This window comes from Capra hircus, chromosome 2 (assembly GCF_001704415.2).
Source record: "Capra hircus breed San Clemente chromosome 2, ASM170441v1, whole genome shotgun sequence".
NCBI lineage: Eukaryota > Metazoa > Chordata > Mammalia > Artiodactyla > Bovidae > Capra > Capra hircus.
The window spans coordinates 104,946,642-104,969,248 of NC_030809.1; the positions used below are offsets into that span (position 1 = coordinate 104,946,642).

General features: G+C 37.5%; 1 protein-coding gene across 1 annotated transcript in view; it reads right to left on the bottom strand.

Moving 5' to 3' along the window:
* The window catches only part of SLC38A11 (solute carrier family 38 member 11), a 65,324-nt gene that overhangs the window by 36,268 nt on the left and 6,449 nt on the right, over positions 1-22,607 (bottom strand). The window contains exons 4-7 of the mRNA XM_005676034.2: positions 16,580-16,714; positions 15,544-15,609; positions 14,286-14,392; positions 11,805-11,884 (exon numbers count right to left, since the gene is read on the bottom strand). Of these exons, the coding sequence (XP_005676091.2) occupies positions 11,805-11,884; positions 14,286-14,392; positions 15,544-15,609; positions 16,580-16,714 (388 nt within the window). The remainder of the gene's footprint in view (positions 1-11,804; positions 11,885-14,285; positions 14,393-15,543; positions 15,610-16,579; positions 16,715-22,607) is intronic.

Here is a 22,607-nt window from a genome sequence, read left to right on the forward strand (position 1 = left end):
ATGCCAATTAAAACAACACTGAGATACCACTGTACCCCTTACAAGAAAAAAACAAAAAAGTACATCTATTAGTCTGGCCAGAATCTAGAACACTGGCACCTCCAAATGTTGGTGAGAATGTGCAGCAATAGGAACTCTCATTCATTGTCAGAGGAAATGCAAACTGGTACAGCTACTTTAGGAGACAGTTTGATGGTGTCTAACAAAACTAAACACATTCTTATCATAGGATCCGGCAATCACATTGCTTAGTATTTACCCAAGGAATTTGAAAACATATTCCACACACAAACCTGCCACACCAATGCAATACAGCTTTATTCCTAATTGCCAAACATGGAAACAACCAAGATAATCCTTCAGTAGGTTGATGGATAAACTCTGGTATATCCAGATGATAGAATATTACTCAGTATGAGAGAGATGAGCTATCAAGCCACGAACAAACATGAACAAACCTTACATACATATTACTTGAGCAAGAAGCCATTTTGAAAAGGCTACTTAGTCTATGACTTCAACTGTAGTTGAAAAGGCAACTGGAAAAGGCAAAACAGTAGAGACAGTAAAAAGATCAGCAGTTTCCAGTGGTTAGGGGTGGAGGAAAGGGGCGAATAGAGGAAACACACAGGAATTTTGGGGAAGTGAAATACACTGCATGTTTATTTAGTCCAGACCTATAGAATGTGCAATACCAAGAGTGAACTCTAATGTAAACTATGGATTTTGGGTAATGATGATGCACTAACCTAGATTCACCAATTGTAACCCATGTACCATTCTAGTAGAGGGTGTTGGTAATGGGCGAGGCTATGCATGTATGAGAGTAGAGGGTTTGTCAGGAATCTCTGTACCTTCCTCTTAACTTTGTTGTAACCTAAAAACTGCTTAAAAAATTTTTTTTTAAGATAAACTGAACACCCAACAAAACATGATTCAAAACAGAACCAAAAGCAAGTCTTGATTCTAGAAAAAAAATACAAAAAAATCAGTTCAGTTCAGTCACTCAGTCATGTCTGACTCTTTGCGATCCCATGAATCACAGCACGCCAGGCCTCCCTGTCCATCACCAACTCCCGGAGTTCATCCAAACTCATGTCCTTCGAGTCAGTGATGCCATCCAGCCATTTCATCTTCTGTTGTCCCCTTCTCCTCCTGCCCTCAATCCCTCCCAGGATCAGGGTCTTTTCCAATGAGTCAACTCTTCACATGAGGTGGCCAAAGTACTGGAGTTTCAGCTTCAGCATCAGTCCTTCCAATGAACACCCAGGACTGATCTCCTTTAGATTTCATGGCTGCAATCCCCATCTACAGTGATTTTGGAGCCCCCCAAAATAAAGTCAGCCACTGTTTCCACTGTTTCCCCATCTATTTCCCAGGAAGTGATGGGACCAGGTGCCATGATCTTCGTTTTCTGAATGTTGAGCTTTAAGCCAACTTTTTCACTCTCCTCTTTCACTTTCATCAAGAGGCTTTTGAGTTCCTCTTCACTTTCTGCCATAAGGGTGGTGTCATCTGCGTATCTGAGGTTATTGATATTTCTCCCGGCAATCTTGATTCCAGCTTGTGCTTCTTCCAGCCCAGCATTTCTCATGATGTACTCTGCATAGAAGTTAAATAAGCAGGGTAACAATATACAGCCTTGATGTACTCCTTTTCCTCTTTGGAACCAGTCTGTTGTTCCATGTCTGGTTCTAACGGTTGCTTCCTGACCTGTATACAGGTTTCTCAAGAGGCAGATCAGGTGGTCTGGTATTCCCATCTCTTTCAGAATTTTCCACAGTTTATTGTGATCCACACAGTCAAAGGCTTTGGCATAGTCAATAAAGCAGAAATAGATGTTTTTCTGGAACTCTCTTGCTTTTTCAATGATCCAGCAAATGTTGGCAATTTGATCTCTGGTTCCTCTGCCTTTTCTAAAACCAGCTTGAATATCTGGAAGTTCATGGTTCACGTATTGCTGAAGCGTGGTTTGTAGAATTTTGAGCATTACTTTATTAGCATGTGAGTGGAGTGAAGTCACTCAGTAGTGCCTGACTCTTTGCGACCCCATGGATAGTAGCCTGCACCAAGCTCCTCCGTCCATGGGATTTTCAAGGCAAGCGTACTAGAGTGGGTTGCTATTTCCTTCCCCAGGGAATCTTCCCAACCCAGGGATCGAACCCATGTCCCTCACATTGTAGACAGATGCTTTACTGTCTGAGCCACCAGGGAAGTGAGATAAGTGCAATTGTGTGGTAGTTTGAGCATTCTTTGGCATTGCATTTCTTTGGAATGAAAAGTGACCTTTTCCAGTCCTGTGGCCACTGCTGAGTCTTCCAAATTTGCTGGCATATTGAGTGCAGCACTTTCACAGCATCATCTTTCAGGATTTGAAATAGCTCAACTGGAATTCCATCTCCTCCATTAGCTTTGTTTGTAGTGATGCTTTCTAAGGCCCATTTGACTTCAGATTCCAGGATGTCTGGCTCTAGGTGAGTGATCACACCATCATGATTATCTTGGCCATGAAGATTTTTTGTATAGTTCTTCTGTGTATTCTTGCCACCTCTTCTTAATATCTTCTGCTTCTGTTAGGTCCATACCATTTCTGTCCTTTATCGAGCCCATCTTTGCATAAAATATTCCCTTGGTATCTCTAATTTTCTTGAAGAGATCTCTAGTCTTTCCCATTCTGTTGTTTTCCTCTATTTCTTTGCACTGATCACTGAGGAAGGTTTTCTTATCTCTCCTTTCTATTCTTTGGAACTCTGCATTCAGATGCTTATATCTTTCCTTTTCTCCTTTGCTTTTCTCTTCTCTTCTTTTCACAGCTATTTGTTAGGCCTCCTCAGACAGCCATTTTGCTTTTTTGCACTTCTTTTTCATGTGGATGGTCTTGACTTCTGTCTCCTGTACAATGTCACGAACCTCTGTCCATAGTCCATCTTCACATCATGGCAACATAATGAAGGCTTATTATAAAGTTCAGATTGTTTAAGGAGCAGTGCTTCTAGTGCTGTAACATATTTTAATACTAACAGAAATAGAGACTCACTTGTAGCAGTTTGTAAATACTTTTACAAGAATGACTGTTTATCTTAGTCTGAAAAATCCAGACAGATGTTAGAAAATTTTCAGAAGCCTTTTCTTTCAGTTTGCCATGGGGGTTGGTTTGGGGGTGGGGGGTAGATTCATTTTGCAAAATTATCTCTGTTTGGATTCTTGGATTCAAGCTTTGCACCCTATTTTAAAAGACACGGTTGTCCATATCTTTACAGCAGCTGAGGAATAATAAGGTAAAGCAGTAGACAGCAAGCCCTACCAAATACATCTCTAGTCTTCAAAGACTGGAGAAAACAAGCTGCAGAGGCATGCTTCTGATCACCAGAACATCAGACTTCGTCAGGAGGGTGGGATGTCACATGTTGTACCTGCAAGAACCCTTTTCAGCTAAACACAGGCACCTTCCAAGTCATACAATCTCAGCAGAGCCTGCGTTTTTAAGAGAGCCTGACATATTAACCTCTTCAGCCAGGCACATCCGGGAGTTAAGTTGCTCTGGCTGGCACACAAACAAAGGCTCCACGTTTCCTGTCACACCACAAGCTATTAGTGACATAAGCAGTTCCGACCACTTCCCCAGCTCTGCATCAGCTGACAGCACTTTGCCATTTCCTCGCTCCCAAGCTTGCTTTTCTTCTGAGTCAGTCCTGCAGACAGCTGCAGTCTGCATGAACACATACAGCTGTTCAGGAACATTCTTTCCGGGTATCACTTGAAACATCAAAACTTATTCTTTAGTTTTTAAATGCAAGTGTTCAAGGTTTCCATGAAAATAAATGTAATTTCAGATGTGTGAGCTCCAGATTATGACATCTGACCTTTGAACAATGCAAAGCTTGAGGGCACTGACCCTCAGAACAATCAAAAATCCAGGTATAACTTATAGTTAGTTGATCCTCTCTATCTGAGTTCTGTATTCCTGGATTCGACCAATTGTGATCCTGTAGTATTATTTCCTACTGAAAGAACTTTGTATATAAATGGACCCAAGCAATTCAAACCTATGTTGTTCAAGGGTCAACTGTGTTTACCTCTGGGTTTCAACCTGGGGTTCTACATGGGTCATACCTCTCTTCACCTTATTGTTATGTGCTGTCTCTATACAATCTTGTCTCTATACAATCTCCCTAAACTCCAGACTTGCATTTCCAAAACTTCTTCTTCCTTCCTCTCCACCCCAATGGTTACTCAAAATTGATATTAAAAAACAAACAAACAAAAAACTTCTGTGTTTTTCCAGACTTGTTTCCTTTTTTATCCTGGTTAACAGCTTAAAAGAAGCTGGGGTTTTTCTTCCAGGTTCCCATCGGCACCCTGCTCTTAATTCTGTCCATCTACTGAGGTTATCTTTTACGTGTTTATCCACCCCACTGCACCACCAATAGGTTATAAGAGACCTGCAGAAAGGGACTGGGCAATATTGATCTTCACATCCCCAGTACCTAGAAAAGTGACTGACCCAGTAAGCATTTAGTAAATGGTTATTTAGACTCTTCCATTTTCTTCTCTTGGTAGTGAGTTCTGGACCATCTGCCATTCCGGTTGTCCAAATTGAAAACCTTGGCAATACCCTCCTCTTTTTCCTCCTCTTTTCTATCAGCCTTGCCTCTTATACTGTTCCAGATGCCTTTTGCCTGAATGCCTTTGCTATAGATAACCTCCTGTCAGGTCTTTATACCTGCATCTATCCTCACTTCTGCTGCAAGAGAAGTTCAGCATGGAGTCTTGCTCTGGTTACTGCCCTGCTGAAGAACTTTAACTGACCCATCATTAAAGAACAAATCCTACCTTCTCAGCACTACATGTAAAGCTTTCCTTCCATGTTGGTCTCTATGATCATTTTTTTGTTCACTCTAGCCAGACTTTCAGAATCACCAAATACAGAAGCTGTACAGTGGCTGGGGCTGGGAGAACAGAGGTCAGTAGATTGGGAAAGTACCATACTTGGTAGTTTTTCAAAAGAGATGATATGGAGACATGACTATTGTTAAACCTATGATAACATACAGGAAAAACATAAAATAAAGATAGTTTTTGAGAAAACTCTTGAGGGGCAACCTTATTTCATTTGATTGCTCCCCTAACCAATGGCAGTGTCCTTCCAATGTATCTCCTAATATTAGAACTTTATGTCACAAACCTAGAGGAGTGGGAGATGGGGGAGGTTCCTGAGCGAGTGAACATATGGGTACCTATGGATGATTCATGTTGCTGTATGGCAGAAATCAACATAACACTTTAAAGCAATTATGCTCTGATTAAAAATAAATAAATTAAAAAAAATTTAGGTGATTATATACATCACACCTCTGGGCTGCACTCACTTCTGCCAGCATTAGCTTCCTACCCCTCCCTGCTCTCCTTTTTTGACCCAAGTAATTGTTTTAAAGGCAGATGATCACATACTGCCTTATCTTGACATATTTCCTGCCTGCCCAGGTTGGGCTAAGGGCACTTCCTGTTTCCATTGCACTGTATAATAATTCTATTAAATATTATATTAAGATTAAATGTCTGTTCTCCCCATCCACAAACTATAAATATCTGGGGTCAGGGACAGTGCTTTCTCATCTTTGTAGCCTCAATACCTAGAAGAGTGACTGGTATCAGTTACGATATTTAATAAAGGCTTATTAAGTGAAAGAACAGGCTATTCTTTTTTTGCTCTCTGGTTGTTGATCTATACCAGAGACCAGTCTGGGTCCTAACTGGAAATAACACACAGGGGGCAAGCTTCACTAAGTCAGCCATTTATAAAAAACAATTGACAGTGAATAGAATGAGTTCTTACTATTGACCAGCCTAGGCTGCTCCTCCAGCTCCACTGTGACAGGGACTAGACTCATCTTCTCTGAGAATATATAGCCTTGCAGCTGTCTTTTTTTCTATTTTCATGCAAACTCAAGTCAAACGATGGTTCTGTTTGTTGCTTCATGTTATTTGGTCTGAGAACACTCAACACCAGTGCTCCAGAACTTGGAGTAAAATGGTATTTTAACAAACGAGTGAGCACATTTGACTACTATGGAAGTAGCCTTAGGAAAATTTTCTTGGCCAGAAAGTGTTTTCATATGAATTTTTTATTGTCCCAAGATCATTTTTATTATCCCATTACTTCCATCTTCTCCAGGGATCACTTTATATTATGAGTTCCAATTTTTCAATATCTCCTGGGGATCTCTGGCTCCATCTTTTGGCTTGATCTACAGCATGTTCGATATCTCCTATGGTAAAAGATATTTTTCAGACGTCTTAATAACTTAAGCCACTGATTCGTCGGCAGATTTTCATACACTGATGTTTTTAAAAGACAAAAGGTTTTGGTTTTTGACAAATTAACTTATATATTAATTTTCTCTAAGTTAGCTTCCACTTATATCATTTGATTGAAACTCCTACCAGTAACCTCCTACCACTTAAAGTGAACATCTATAGTTTGCACTATGCAAAGGCTAATTTTCCTTAAGAAAAGTATTTATTCATTTATCTGGCTGCCTGGAGTCTTAGTTGTGGCGTGTGGGATCTTTCATTGTGGCATGGACTCTAGTCACGCCGCATGAGCTTAGTTGCTCTGCAGCAGCATGTGTGATCTTAATTCCCCAGCCAGGGATCAAACCCACAGATTTTTAACCACTGGACCACCAGGGAAGTCCCAAGATTACTCTTCTCCTGGCATCATTGCCTTTATTTCCCTTGGGGTACCTTTTCCTCTACCCATAGCCTATGTGCTTTAGTTGAGCTGATCTTATCCTTAGTGTCAAGGGTAAGAACGTAACATAAACATTAGCAACTCAATACAGGGCGTGATCATCATGGGTTCTCATTAGAACCAATCCACACTAATACTTGAAGTGAGGTTTGAGGTTAAAAAAAAAAACACACACACGAGAAAGCTCCTTTTCTTTTTATGGGATCGGACTTGAATAGATGTAGGCTAAGACTGCCATTGCCGTCTTGTCACAAGGAGGGGAAATTCTTCAGAAACTACAGCCAAAGTCGGAAACAAAGCTTAAAGATGAAAAAAGAAAAACTATGATTCTATTGATTGAGCTCCTAAATACAATGAAATATGACAATAGAAACAGCGTTGAACTTTATAGCTGTGTGAGGGGATAAATTCTCTTTTACTTCAACCAGTTCTATTGTTTTTCATTTGCAATAAAAAAAGGCAATAATTTATGCATCATCAAAAAAATATCAGTGGTATTTGCCAGAACAAATAATTTCCTTTTCAAATATGCACTACTCTTCTGTCTTTATGATTTTTTTCTGATCCTTCTTTAATCCCCCCTGTAATTCCTCTTACTATGGGGCTTTAATTGTGGAATTTCAGGGTTAGAATGAATAAGGGGTTAACAAAACTAAAGTGTTTTGAGAACCTTGGAAAGGACATATTTTATATTTTATATGCATAAATACCTATTAAAAGTGTAGATAAATTTTTAGGAAATTATGTTTGGAACACTGCACTATTGATTAAACTATTGTAAAAGAGATGTTTTATGAGGAGAAAATAGATGTAAATTTGGCCTGCATACTATTACTTCCATCCTGAATGTAAAGAATTGAATATTAGTGAGGCACAGAATGAAGGTTTCACAGTGATAATGCTTCTGACTGTAGTTTGGGGGGAAAAAAAAAGAAAACTGTGTTATTGCATTTTGATACTAGCACACTTTCTGGAAAGCAATTAAATTGCCTCGGCACCTCAGTTTTTAGAAAGCAAAAGGTTAGGAAATACAATAAAACTGAACATTATTTCCAAAAAGAACCGAAAGCCGTTGGACTGTGAGATATTTGAAATCATATCAAAAAGCAGAATTTATGGCCCTATGAGTTATGAGAAAGGAAATTGAATTGTGTGTTTTATTTTTAAAACACGACCACTAAAAAGGTGTTTCCATAGTAACAAGGTCAATAGCACTAGCCACTGCAGACCTTCCTCTTTTTCTGATAGCAGGTTTAAAGATCTTTTTCAAATACCACTTTAAAAGCCCTATGAAAAAGTACAGCATTTCTGATCATTCATCTGAACAAAAATGAGGAAAAACACACACAGAGTATTGAATTTCTCATGTTTTATGGATTATAGGCATTCTAGGCTATCACATTTTCAGAAAGAAGCCTGCCTGACTAGCTACCATGCCAGCCCCTGAACACAGGGTTTGATTAGCCTGACTGTAAATCTGGACAAACAGAAGTTGTTTGCAGTAGTATTTAAACAGAAATAAAAGGCAGCACAGCATTAAAAACACACTTCTTTAACATCTAAATATTGGAATAGTTAAGTAAATAATCCCTGTTATTAGGAAAATTTCAAAGACTCCGATAAAATATGATATTAGCACTAGAGGAAGGTTAAAATATACAGGTCACATATTGTTTATAACAGAAATAAATAGCTCTTTGGCCATAAAAAAATCAATTCATTTAGTGCCACCAGGAAGTGTCTTCTCTTTCCTCTTTCCTTTCTATCAAGATACAATGCACATATGACAGTTATTTCATCCTCTTATTTCTCCCACTAAACTGTGAGCCCCTCAGAGCAGAGAGATTTTCTTTTTGTGTTCACAACAGTATCTCACACATTGTGTATGTAGAAGAAAATGAAAAAAAAAAAGTGAAGGATGAATCATGAAAAATAATGACACAACAGTCACTAAAATAAATAACACAAAATCTCTGGTCTATTTTTAGAAAATAGTGTCAGGTAAAATGTGATTTTCATCTCTTCAACTTAAGAAGCTCTAGATATTCATTCACAGACTCACAATCATTAAGGAGTAGACCCAATTGAGTGGCCCCTACATCAATTTCTTCAGAATCTCTGCAAGTGGGGGTCTGGCATCAGCATTTTTTAAAGCTACTCAAGTAATTCTAATATGAAGGAGAGTTGAACATCATTGTTTTAAAATGTTCTGCTGGGAGTCAACTTATGACATTTATTTACTTCCACCTTTTAGCTACTTTTTTTTTCCCCTTCAATATTATCCTGTAGTACTCTATTTATCAGATCTAGAAAACCTTTTATTAAAACTTGATTTATTCTCTAGAATTCCTTTTCATGATAAAACCTTCAATTAAAATAGCTGTCTTATACAATTTAACGTTTTAACCAAAAATTATTATTGTATTCTGTTCGATATTGCTATTAGCCTTTTATGGCTCTGAACTCTGCTTCTGAAAACCAGAGCTGGGTACAGTACCAATATAATAAATGTTATGGGCTTCCCTGGTGGCTCAGTTGGTAACTAGTCCGCCTGCAGTGCAGGAAACTGCCTGCAAAGCATAAGATGTGAGTTTGACCCCTGGGCTGGGAAGATCCCCTGGAGGAGGAAACGACAGCCCACGCCAATATCCTTGCCTGGGAAATCCCATGGACAGAGGAGCTTGGCAGGCTACAATGCATTGGGTTGCAAAAGAGTTGGACACAACTTAGTGACTAAACAGCCACAACCACAAATAATAGATGCTAAGTATATCTAGTAGAATTTAATATGTGCTTTTGTGCTTTTATGCTTACATTTCCAAGGCCTGTAATTCCTTTTATACTCTTATCTATCTGGAAAATTCAGATTCCTCTTTCAAAACTCCCAGATCATATTTTTCTTTCTCTGGAAAGCCTTCCTTAATTCGGACTACTAAGGACTCTCCAGCATTGCCACTGGCCCTCATTCACGCTTCCAGGTTTCACTCCTAACACTGCACTGTCACTTCTTCTTCTTTTAAAATAAATCCCTTCTCCATAGTTGATCACGAACAACATGCAGTAAGCACAGCACAGCAGAACAGAAGCAACAGGCATTCAACAAGTGCTTCTAGATGAAAGAATATATGGCCACATTGCAGTGAGCCAGGTATATTTCAAAATCACTATTGCTGTGCACTGAATTGTGTTGCCTACAAAATCGTATGCTGAAGCCCTAACCTCTAGTGCGATGGTGTCTGAAGACGAGGGATTTAGGGAGACAATTAGGTTTAGAATTAGGGTCTTTATGAGAGGAGACACCAGAGGGCTTGCTGTCTCTCTCATGGTCTGCCACTGAGGACACAGCAGGAAGGCAGGCATCTGCAAGTCAGGGAGAACCCAACAAGCTGCCAGTTTCCAGAAATAGGGGAGAATAAATATCTGCTATTCAAGTTACCCAGTCTATCGTATTTTGTTCTAGCAGCACAAAGTGACTAATACAGCTATGACCTGGGACTAAGTTATTTGCTGCTGCCGCTGCTAAGTCACTTCAGTCGTGTCCGGCTCTGTGTGACCCCATAGACGGCAGCCCACCAGGCTCCCCCGTCCCTGGGATTCTCCAGGCAAGAACACTGGAGTGGGTTGCCATTTCCTTCTCCAATGCATGAAAGTGAAAAGTGAAGGTGAAGTTGCTCAGTCGTGTCTGACTCATTGCGACCCCATGGACTGCAGCCTACCAGGCTCCTCAATCCCTGGGATTTTCCAGGCAAGAGTACTGGAGTGGGTTGCCATTGCCTTCTCCTAAGTTATTTGAGAAGAAGATTAATATAAATATTATGGATATTTGTACTCTTCCTTTTTATTAAAATCCTTAAAAAATAAATGCTTTTTGTAAGGACCATATGAAATAAAGTTAGTTCAGAAATTTCACACTTTTTTCAAATAAATTTAAAGCATAATTTTTGGTATTTTCCTGGTAAATTAAAAAGCCTGACATAAGCATATATAGTGGAAAATGAAGTGATTTTGCAGAACAACGATCAGTAGGAAAAAAATGTTACCTTGGGGATGTTGTTATCAATTATAGCTATTCACCAGGTTTTTTTCTTATTAGATAACATTAATCGAAGACCCAGCATGTTCCTTGTATTGTGTTAGACATTATGTCTTAAATTAATTTTGTCTTATTTAAGATAAAGAAAATATTTAAGGTCTCACAGCAACTCCATAATGTATTATTTACTAATTTATTCAACAAATATTTATTCTGCATTGTGGGAACCCAATTTTGTGTTTAAAGCCAATTTAGGCTAGTTTCATTCTAGCTTTCTCTTGGGACTACAGACATAAATTATCCAGTTCTCATCTGATAAATCTATTCTATAATCAAAGCATAAAAACTGTGTGGTTTAGATCAGTAGAACTTATACTTCAAATTTTACTGATAAGTAACATTTTAAAAATTTGGGGACCCAATGCCAAGTTGCCAACATTTTATTTGGCCAAATAATATAAAAAAACAAATATTACTACCAAGTATCACTATCAGTTCACAAATGATAAAGCATTTTAATACAAGAAAAGAACACAATCCGAGTAGAGAAAAAAGTGATTTTCAAGGTGACTATATTTCATTTAATAGAGAAAACATCCACTATATTCTTTATCATTCTCATTTCAGCCTAGACTGGTGAAAATTTTGTTAAGAACAGATTTAACTCTGGGATAGACAGGAGTTTCTACCCTCTATCATCTTCCCTCCTTCTGCTATCTACCACTGCACTACCTTGTTCCTATTTCTTGCTATTCAAAAATCCCTTCCTTATTTTAATCTTTTGAGCAGGTTATTAAAATGATAAGTAAGTAAACATAGTTTAATCTCATCAGCCATGCAGGATCCGAGGGAAAATGTAGGTCTATTGTAATGTAATCGTTCTTGCATTTTATCAAATGCTAAAGTTAAATGATGCTTCTGGTACTATCACAACTTTTCTGCACCTATAGTATATCATCTGAAAGCCTAAATGATGGGTATAAGTCAAATATCAACCAATAAAGCAAGGAAACTTACATGTGTGGGCCCAGTGAAACTACCCTTGCCACTACAATTCCAAGAATCAGAGTTGTTAAAACTGTAGAAATAAGAGAGATCTGCAAAAGAAAATGTAAAGATATAACATCAATTTAGAATAGAGACAATTCTATTGAAAATATTAGGAGATTTACTTTTTACTTGACTAAATTTATGTAGCTTTTAGGATATAATTCTTTAGTAGTTTATTCTTACCAATTGTTGTTAATAATCTTATCATTTTTATCAGATCACACTCTTAGTTTTTTCCCCACAAATAGAGCAAGTACCAAATATGACTATTTCATAAAGTGAAGTGACGTTTTCACTTTTTGTCAGGTTTTTAGTGTTGACTTGTGCTTTTTTTCTATCTATAATTGCTTCTTGTTACTGTCTGTATCTTACCCTGGCCCTTCCTACACAACATCCCCCTACACCTACACGCTCACACATTTTGGGATGCCTCTGCTTCTTCCTTTCTGCTTTCCAGCTCTATTAGTCCATTTTTCCCATGCAGTTTCTCCCTTTGATGTGTCCCAGTGGCTCAGCGGTAAAGAATCCAGTTGCAATGCAGGAGACTCAGGAGACACAGGTTCAACTCACAGCAATATCTTTGTTGGGAAAATCCCATGGACAGAAGAGCCTGGCAGGCTATGGTTTGTGGGGTCATAAAGAGTTGGACAAAGCTGCTTCCCTGGTGGCTCAGAGGTTAAAGCGTCTGCCTCTAATGCGGGAGACCTGGGTTCAATCCCTGGGTCAGGAAGATCCCCTGGAGAAGGAAATGGCAACCCACTCCAGTATTCTTGCCTGGAGAATCCCATGGATGGAGGAGCCTGGTAGGCTACAGTCCATGGGGTCGCAAAGAGTCGGACACGACTGAGCAACTTCACTAACTGACTAACTGACTAAAGAGTCAGACATGACTGAGCAGCAGCAGCTGCGCTTCCAGAGTCTTCTCTGCTACTTTCTCTCTCTTCTGTTACTATTTCAACAGGTCAAAATATAAACTGGCCTGTGTGTGTATGTGTTCTGTTCACTCATTACATTAAATTTGTGTTTCTACTCAATTTTTCATAATGAATAAACATATTTTAGCATTTTTTATCTGATAAGACAAATATAAAATTGCTTTTATTTCATTTGATTGTCATTAAACTTATTTCTTGGGTTGTTAAACTAGAGCAGGTTTTATTATGAGTCCTCTGATCCACTGAGATAGTAAGAAAAAAATCCCAAGGTCACACAGCAAGAAAGTGGCCGAAGGGGAATTCAGATACGCAGCCTGACTCCAGACGAGTGTTCCTAACCACTCTGCTTTGCATTGGGAGATCTATTTAGATACTTCAGTATGACATTTGTAAGGGACATTTTGGGACAAAATGTTCAAATGTTATCAGTATGATAGAATATTAGCTGTCTTCTCATAAATGCCTTGCCTTTTGCTCTCAGAAGAAAACATTTATGTCTATACTGAACATAAAAAATGGGAAATAGTTCATATATTTCAGATAATTCACCCCAAAAGTCCCTTTTAATACATTTAAATTTATTTCTGGATCCCTGTTATGTAAAGAAGACAGCATGGGCATAAAACTGGAATATCATCCTCACTCTCAGCTCTGCCTGGAAGGAGGGGCTTCACCACTGTGTACAAACACAAACATCACAGTAAAAAGTAAAATTAATCAACTGTTGGATTTTTCAAAACAGACTGAAAAAATATATGACTCATTCTTTAAAAAAAATGTTTTTCCTCACAATGCTTGGCATAATGTAGATGCAGCGCCAATAACATTTTGGGTAAAATACAAACATTTTATGAGAGTGAGGGAGAAAAATACAGCCAAATAAAGGCTAATGTATAGAGATAAGCATATGTGGTGAGTTGAATACTTATTTGATTGGTTTTATTACAAATAAATCACCATTTTTCTTTAGCAACAAGAATCACAGATATTGGCCAGATTCTTAACCAATCAATATACTGATATTTAAATTCACTGGATAAAAAATGGGCAGAATAGACATTGTAATTAAAAAAAAAATTAAGCCATTTACAAAGCCGATTTACAACAAAAAGTTAACTGATTCATTCTTACTTCATTAAAGTTAATTTACTTTTAAATTGTCTAAACTATCTACAAAAAATGATAGATTTTTTTTTTAGTAAATAGGGTTGGTTTAATATAGTTCTTTATAATTTCTAAAATTAAAGTGTTCTGTCTGATATCAGAATATCTGCCTTAAAAAATGAATAAGAAAGGGACCTATTCATTTCATATTCATCAAGCATTTAACTATCAGTTCTCCCAAATAAGATAAACTATCAAACAAAGTTTACTCTAATACAAGTATAAGCAAACTAAAAGAAACTAAAGATGAATATGGTAATTAAGAATTTGGTCATATAGGCAGTAGTTTTACAAAGTTAATGCAGGTAACATGGTGCATCTCTTTGGTTATTTAAAACGTAAAAATTACCTTTCCAAGCTTCGCTATATCGCGGTACAAGGACAAAGGCAGAGTAAAGACAACTGTGGAAAGCACAATAATGAAATGGCGACCAATAAGCAAGTTTTCAGGATCAACTGAAATACAATAATTATTATATTAGATATGAATAATACCAGTGACCCAAGTAGTCAAATATTTAATTATGAAAATGATAATTACTATAAAGTGATACATAAATGACAATTTTGAATAAGTTTCATAGAATCATGAAGCCTATTCACCAGCATCAAGGATCCACTTGGTGTTACAGTATAACTCACATGGTGTTACAGTAGTTTGCCTCCAACTCAGGTTTCCTGCTTCTGCCTTCCTTTGTCCCTTTAGAGAATATTTCCTACTGGAGATTACGTGACTTAGAAGAGGAACTTTCAAAACAAAAAGACTCACAATCTCTAAATTACTCAAATAGCCATGATATGGTGAAAGGATGAATGGGGAGTGGAGCTCTGGCAAATTTTGAAAAGGTCTGCTAAAATGTTCACAGAGGCATTTTCATAATCAAGTCAAACAGGAAACAATCCAAATGCCCCTCAACTGAATGACAGATAAACTGTTTATATCTATATAACAGAAAACTCCTCAGCAAATAAAAAAAAAAGGAGTACATCACTAACAAACCCCCACACACATTTAATATGCTAAGCGAAAGAGGCCAGACCCCTAAAGGCTGGCTACTACAAGATGCCTTTTCTTTGGCATTCTGGGAAAAGCGAAAGCGGACGAGAAGTCAGATCAGTAGTTCCCAATCGCTGGAGATGAGGGAAAGCTTGACAACAAAGGGGAATGAGGAAAATTTGGGGAGATAATGGACTTGTTCTGTATTTTGATTGTGGCTGTGGTTGTATGACTGGATAATTTGTCAAAACTTACCGAACTATACATGAAAAAGGGTTAGTTTCACTACATTAAATTATACTGTAATACAAATAATGGGGACAAAGGTTAGCTTGCTTGTTTAAGAAATGGTGTAGCATAAATAGTTCATGAAAAAGTGATACACAGAGAGTTGGTGATATGTAGCATTTATGTAGCATAAATAATAATGTTTAAATAGCTAAAGTAGAACTAAATTATACATAAAAGTGGATTAATACTTTAGAATCAGATTGGATCGTAGATATCACTGGATATCTGAAGTCATCCAATTCCTCCACTTGCAAATATATACTTTCAAATTATTATGATTAATTATAAATAACTATATAAAATAAATATATTGACGTACCTCCAGGGATTCTTTGCAAAACTTTGCTCAAAGTATCTCCAGTTATTATGTTGTAACTTATCATAGCTAAAAACACAATTAAAACAACAGTCACCAATAAATCATCATATATTTCACCTTGAATATTTTGAAAGTAAACAGTTATTACTTCTCTAATAGTGGCATAAGCTTACTTTCAAATATTTACTTTGATTACAAATATGTAAGACTTTAAAAATAACCAGACAGCAGATTTGTGGGAGAATATCAATTTGCATTACAAAGATTTTAACTTTGATTCTTTTCAGAACATCTTTAAATAATAGTGAGTTTTGGTAGGCATTTAAAATGTGATTTGTTGTGTTATTAAAGTTCAGTGTCCAAATACTCTTTAGGAACACATGTATTGCTCAAAGTGAGGAAAAATAACACAAAATTGTGATGACTTCAAAAGCAATATTTGGGGGAAATATTCTTAGACTTCCGTAGAGACATAAGGAACTTGTGGTTTGAATAACAGCTTCTGTGTTATTAATTTTTTAAAATGAAATCAATTCAGCCATTGGTGAATGTTAACACATTACTTATTTTAGAAGTATTGGGTGCAAACTTAAAGTAGCATGTTGGCCTTAGACATGACTTCCACAAATCCTTAGTTTTTCAAAAAAATTTTAGCTTAGAAGAAATCTATTATTTCTCTCATTTACTTTTATTCCCAGATCATTCTACAGGGTTGGTCAAAAAAGTTTGTTTGGGTTTTTCTTTAACAGCTTATGGAAAAATCCAAATGAATTTTTTGGTCAACTTAGTAGTCTTCACCAAACTAGGGAATTACAAGCATTAATCCAGTGAAAATCCATCTTACTTTATTTTAATGAAATAATTAGAAAACAGACCAAAAGGAACAGAAAACAATGGAAAAACAGCTAAAAACCCAGTGTGGAAAATATTTCAACTATTAATATTCTTTAGTGACTAATATTAAAATTATTTTATTCAGAAATGGTTGCATATTTATGAAAGTAATTATAATATTCATGTTCATATTCATCCTTACCAATGAAAGGATACAAAAATTGTAGAACAGAGAGTAAGAGATATCCTGGAAAGCCAAAAGTTCTATTGACCAAAGACTGGTAAGTGTCTGTTCCAGAAAGGGCAGCCCCTTTTATCAATAGAATGAGGGAAAAATCTGTGGCAAAAATAACCATTAAAAAAATGTCAGATTAGACATAATATAAAGGTTTTTTAAAAAGTATTTTGACTTAAAGAAAAATACAAGCTTCAAAGAAGAGTTCAGTGCTAAAGTAAATTACCATGGCAAGGCTTACTTTATTTTCATAAAACATTATCTTTCATGAAGCTGTACTGCTTCCAGTTATATATTTTTTAATCAAGATGCAAACAGACTTAACATATCCATGCAATGAAGTTAAAGCTTCAGTTTTCTATTTCACTTTCCTAACATAACCAATGCAACAACTATTAATAGGATGTGGCTCAAATGTTCAAGCAACAGAAGTTAGATTATCCAATATTTCACAGGCATTCAACATGTGAAGACAGAATAAAACGTGCTGTTAAACATTCAGAAAAAAAATAGAATGAGGAGAATCAGATAATTTGTTTTACAACAGAGTACAATTAATATCTTTGTTTTATAATCATTATGGTTAACAGGCTGCTGCTGCTGCTGCTAAGTCGCTTCAGTCGTGTCCAACTCTATGCGACCCTATAGATGGCAGCCCGCCAGGCTCCCCCGTCCCTGGGATTCTCCAGGCAAGAACACTGGAGTGGGTTGCCATTTCCTTCTCCAATGCAGGAAAGTGAAAAGTGAAAGTGAAGTTACTCAGTCGTGTCCGACTCTTCGAGACCCCATGGACTGCAGCCTACCAGGCTCCTCCATCCATGGCATTTTCCAGGCAAGAGTACTGGAGTGGGGTGCCATCACCTTCCCCGGGTTAACAGGCTACTCTAAGAATTTTTTTGAAATTTACTGTTTAGAGATTTAAGTTCCAATTTTAGAGTTGAAATTGAAGATACAAATATACAGAAAAATGTATAATGAAAAGTTAGTCTCTCTCTCATTTAACTCAATGCTTTTTGAGCACCTAGAGAATAATACTGCAGCTCTACTAGATACACAATTGTGCAGAAGGTATGATTCTTACTTTTTAGTGTAAGAAAATTACAGTAAGAAAAAGAAATTCTTACTTTTAGTCTTGCTCATGTTTCTATTACAAGTGATTTTTTTTGTCTTTTACGTTATTCAGAAATGTATTAGCGTACAAAGAAGAAAATACAAATCACCGCAACATCATTTCCACCTTGATTCTCTCACGTCTTTGAAATTTCTTTTAACAAGTTCATCAATGAGCTCCAAGTTGATAAATCCAGTAGAAACCTCTTAAATATTAATTGTATTTGCCTTTTCAGTAGCATTTTCCTTTCTGACACCAGTTTCTCTTGGATTTCCTCCTACCTTTTGAGCCATTTATACTTAGTTTTTTCACCAGTTTCTTTAACTCTTCCAAATCCTGGATTCTGGGATTTTTTTTCTTCACTCTTCCAGATGTCTTACTGTGATCTTATTCATGGCCATGGCTTCAATTTTCACACAGATGTTAGGAACTCCTGAATTTGTATCTCCAGTCAGGACTTCCCCAAAACTCCAGATTTCTGTGTCTAGCTGTCTAGTAAATATTTTACCCTGAAGATCTTGTAGGCATCTTGATTCAGGTGTCCAAATTCTAATTTATATATTTGTTCTGGAGCCTGCTTCTGCATTCATATTTCTCCAAACTGTGAACAGTATCAAGAGAAACTTGAGAGTCACACTATATTTCCCATTAACCACCACCTTCTATTTTCCTTTGGCCCCTAAATCCATTAACTTACTGCATCATAAATTATTCAGCTGTATCTCCTCATGTCTAATCTCTAACCTGCTTTAAGGGTTTACCCCTCTATTACTTCTTGCCTGGATTACTGCAAAAACTCCTACTAGTTCTCTCATTCCCCATCCTCTCCTTACCAGTACTTTCCAGACATTTTCTGTCTTACCAGATGAATACGACCATAGCATAAATACGACCATGTCTTCTGCTTAAAATCCTCCAGGAAAATCCTCTAATGATTCTGAATAAAAATCAAGTCTTTTCATAATTTTTCTCAGAAAAAATGTTTATTAGCTGTGGGATCTTGAATGAAAGTCTGAGTCTCATCTGAAAAGTAAGGCAATACCTTAACCTTGAAGAGTCTATGAGGATGATGAGATGATGTTCAAATGCCTACCACAATGCCTGGCATGCTACAGATGCTAAAGGAATGAAACCTTGTGCTATTTCTAGTTATTTTCTATAGGCTGCATATGATGTCAGGAAAAGCACTGCATTTGGAATCTGATGAGAATGACAGTAATGATGATAACCACAAAAACACTAGCAAACACTTAACATTTTCTGTGGGTAAGCCTTTTCCTAAATGCTTTATATTTATTGACATGTTTCAGTTCAGTTCAGTTCAGTCGCTCAGTTGTGTCCGACTCTTTGTGACCCCATGAATCGCAGCACTCCAGGCCTCCCTGTCCATCACCAGCTCCCGAAGTTCACTCAGACTCGCATCCATCGAGTCAGTGATGTCATCCAGCCATCTCATCCTCTGTCGGCCCCTTCTCCTCCTGCTCCCAATCCTTCCCAGCATCAGGGTCTTTTCCAATGAGTCAACTCTTCGCATGAGGTGGCCAAAGTACTAGAGTTTCAGCTTTAGCATCATTCCTTCCAAAGAAATCCCAGGGCCGATCTCCTTCAGAATGGACTGGTTGGATCTCCTTGCAGTCCAAGGGACTCTCAAGAGTCTTCTCCAACACAACAGTTCAAAAGCATCAATTCTTCAGCGCGCAAACCATCACTAAAACCCTACGTAGGTGCTATTACAATCCTCCATTTGACAGATGAGAAAAGTGAGGCACAGAAGTTTAAGCAAACTGCTAATCGTCACAGGGCTCATAAGGAAGAGACAGGACTCAGATCCTGGTAGTCTAGCCCCAGAATCCATATATGCATTTAACCAAAATCTCAACTTAACTGCTGCTGCTAAGCCGCTTCAGTCGTGTCCGACTCTGTGCGACCCCATAGACAGTAGCCCACCAGGCTCCCCCGTTCCTGGGATTCTCCAGGCAAGAACACTGGAGTGGGTTGCCATTTCCTTTTTCAATGCATGAAAGTGAAAAGTGAAAGTGAAGTCGTTCAGTCGTGTCCGACCCTCAGCGACCCCATGGACTGCAGCCTTCCGGGCTCCTCTGTCCGTGGGATTTTCCAGGCAAGAGTACTGGAGTGGGGTGTCATTGCCTTCTCCGCCAGTAACTACTGACCTTAGGCAAATCATTTTAACCTGCCAAAGTCTCAATTTCCACCTTCATAAAAAGTAAAACATGCATACCTACTCCATGGAGTCAGAAAGATTAACTATAGTGGCTGCAGTCAGGCCAGTCATCAGGAAATGGTAATGATTATCATTACAAGGGAGCCTTCATAAATGCCTCTGCAAACCTCTCTAACTTTGTATAGTCCCTCTTACCAACATCAACCCTATACTTTAGCCAGACAGAACGACCTCCACGTTCTCTTTCGCATTTCCACATTTCTATCAGCTTAGAGCATCCTTTTATTTTCTTTGCTCACTCTCATTTTTTCAAAAATAGTCAGTGAAGGGGCCTTTTCCTCCCCAAAACATGCCTGCTCCTTTGAGGCTAGGTTAAATGCTAGAATCCTTATTGTCATGCACATATTTATATTATGGTATTTTTTATGAAGGTCACAACTATGTGCTTCTTTTTCTGCCTAACATACTACATTGTGAGCTTCATGTGGCAGGAAAAATGCTCTTTATTGCTATAATGGCAGCAGTGTTAGTAAAACTCTATTGAATGAATCAATGATCAGCAAAGCAAGATTGCTAGATGTCTACGTATCTGATAGAAATTTAATATGATAAAGTAACCTAATGAACAAATTTTAAAATATTCTACAAGCACAAATGGCATAGTAATTCATCCTATATCCTTTGTTTAACAGTAGAAAAACCATCACATATGAGTTGAGTAGTGTCCTGAAGGATAAACAGGCTTTTACCAGGTAGAGAAGAAAAAATGATGCCAAGCAGGGGTACTATCCATAGGTGGTCAGTTCGGCGTAGTCTATACGTGGGTAATGGAATCATACGGAACGGCTAAGATCCAAGCCCCACACAAGGCGGTGGCAGTGACAGGGTCAAAGAGAGGTCAGATTAGCAGGGGTGGAGACTAAAAGCGCAGACTGTGCTGAACCACAAAAGAATTTAAATGAATTTTTTCCCCTACGGTCATAACAAAGTCTTGGAACATTTTGACTGGGGAAATAACAGATCAGGCTGAGGTTTTATAAAGATAACTCTTGTAGTAATACGAAGGAGAGACTAGAAAGTTAAGGATATAGGCTAAAGGCAGGAAAATTAAACAGCAGCTTACTGGCCAAGGAAGAGAATCAGTGAGGACTGGTAATAGGAGGTAACCAATTTCACAGATGCTGTGAAGTTTTGATGAAGAACTGTGTGATTGGAATGAGACCGCTAAATTTCACAAAAGTTCAAAATGTATTGCTTTAAAGTAACGATTTGCTAAGAATTTAGTCAATAATAGATGCTTTCATTTACATGTAAAATACAGGCTATAAATAAATCTCTCAAAAGTTTTAGGAATCTCAAATATCAATCATCATAACATTTCCTTTCATTGTAACATTTTGATCTTGCTTTAAGTATATTATATGCAAATCACAGATAAACCATGAATGAATCTATGTTATTCAACAGGTGAATTTTCTTTTACATCGTTCCATAGGCTTAGACAATAAAAATTATTTTACTCTAATCAACAAATATGAGAACCTTAAAGCAAATCATTTGCTGTAAATATTTACAATTCTTTCTTTTTCCCCAACATTTCACAAACATGAAAACAGAACTTAGTAACACCATTTGTTGAACTGGACATATCTCATTAAAAAGACAAAGGCCTTAAAAAGACAAAAGAATAACTGTAGAGACAATTATATAATTACAGCATCGATTTAAAGAATAACTCAATATTATAACCCTATTTGTAGATTTTGCTCTTAAAATCCTAATTAAGAAACAAAAAAGAATCATAGTCTATAATTTTTTTTTTTGCTTCTGCATAGTCATCATTTATTTATCAAAACTATGCAAGGATTTTCATCATGCAACTAAATTAATAAGAGTAACTAATTTCCACTGATTAGTAATTTTGTAATATATGACTTGGGAAAGGCCTGCTCCTAGACACTGCTGTAGGTTTATATACAGCATCAGTTGAAAAACATTCACATAATGATCTGCGCATGTATAATGTGACTTTGCTTTAAGGAACTATTCATTCTCCTCAAGTGTTGGTTGAGATTTTAGGTGATATATATTTAATTTTTTTCTACCTTCTGGCTTACGATGTGTGCAAATGTTCACAGTGCACTTAAATAAGCCATGGTTATTATGCCTGGGAGGAAATTAATTATTTGTTCATACTGATTGACTGGGAAATAGGAAATTAAAAACAATAAAGGTAAATCCTTGAATGGGATTTTTTTAGTGTGCTAAATGTTCTCTTGAATAAAATAAAAATTAAACACCAGCAACTCCGAATAAGCACCAAGTTACAGATTTCCTATTACTTAAGCTACAAATTAAGAGCTGTAGAAGCTAAAAGCAGCTTAGGTTTGGGGGGTTGGGGGTAATGAGAAGACAGCAGGGAGGAAGGAGTGTAGGCTCTGAGGCAATCTTCACTTTATTTCTCAGCCTCAGGAAAGATGGCCGAGTTACAGGCTGGTTTTGGAAGACCGAGATTTTATAGGGGAAGGCATCTTAGAGTCTCCAGAAGTAGAGCTAACACAGAGACTATTGGGCATGGGATTTAAGGGAGAACTCTCAGAGATGGAGAGTGAAAAGATAAGCTGGGGGCATAACCGGAGGCAGCCCAGCCCGGCGGGGGTGGTGCTCTGCAGCTCCAACTGTGCCGCACATGGGTCCCTCCT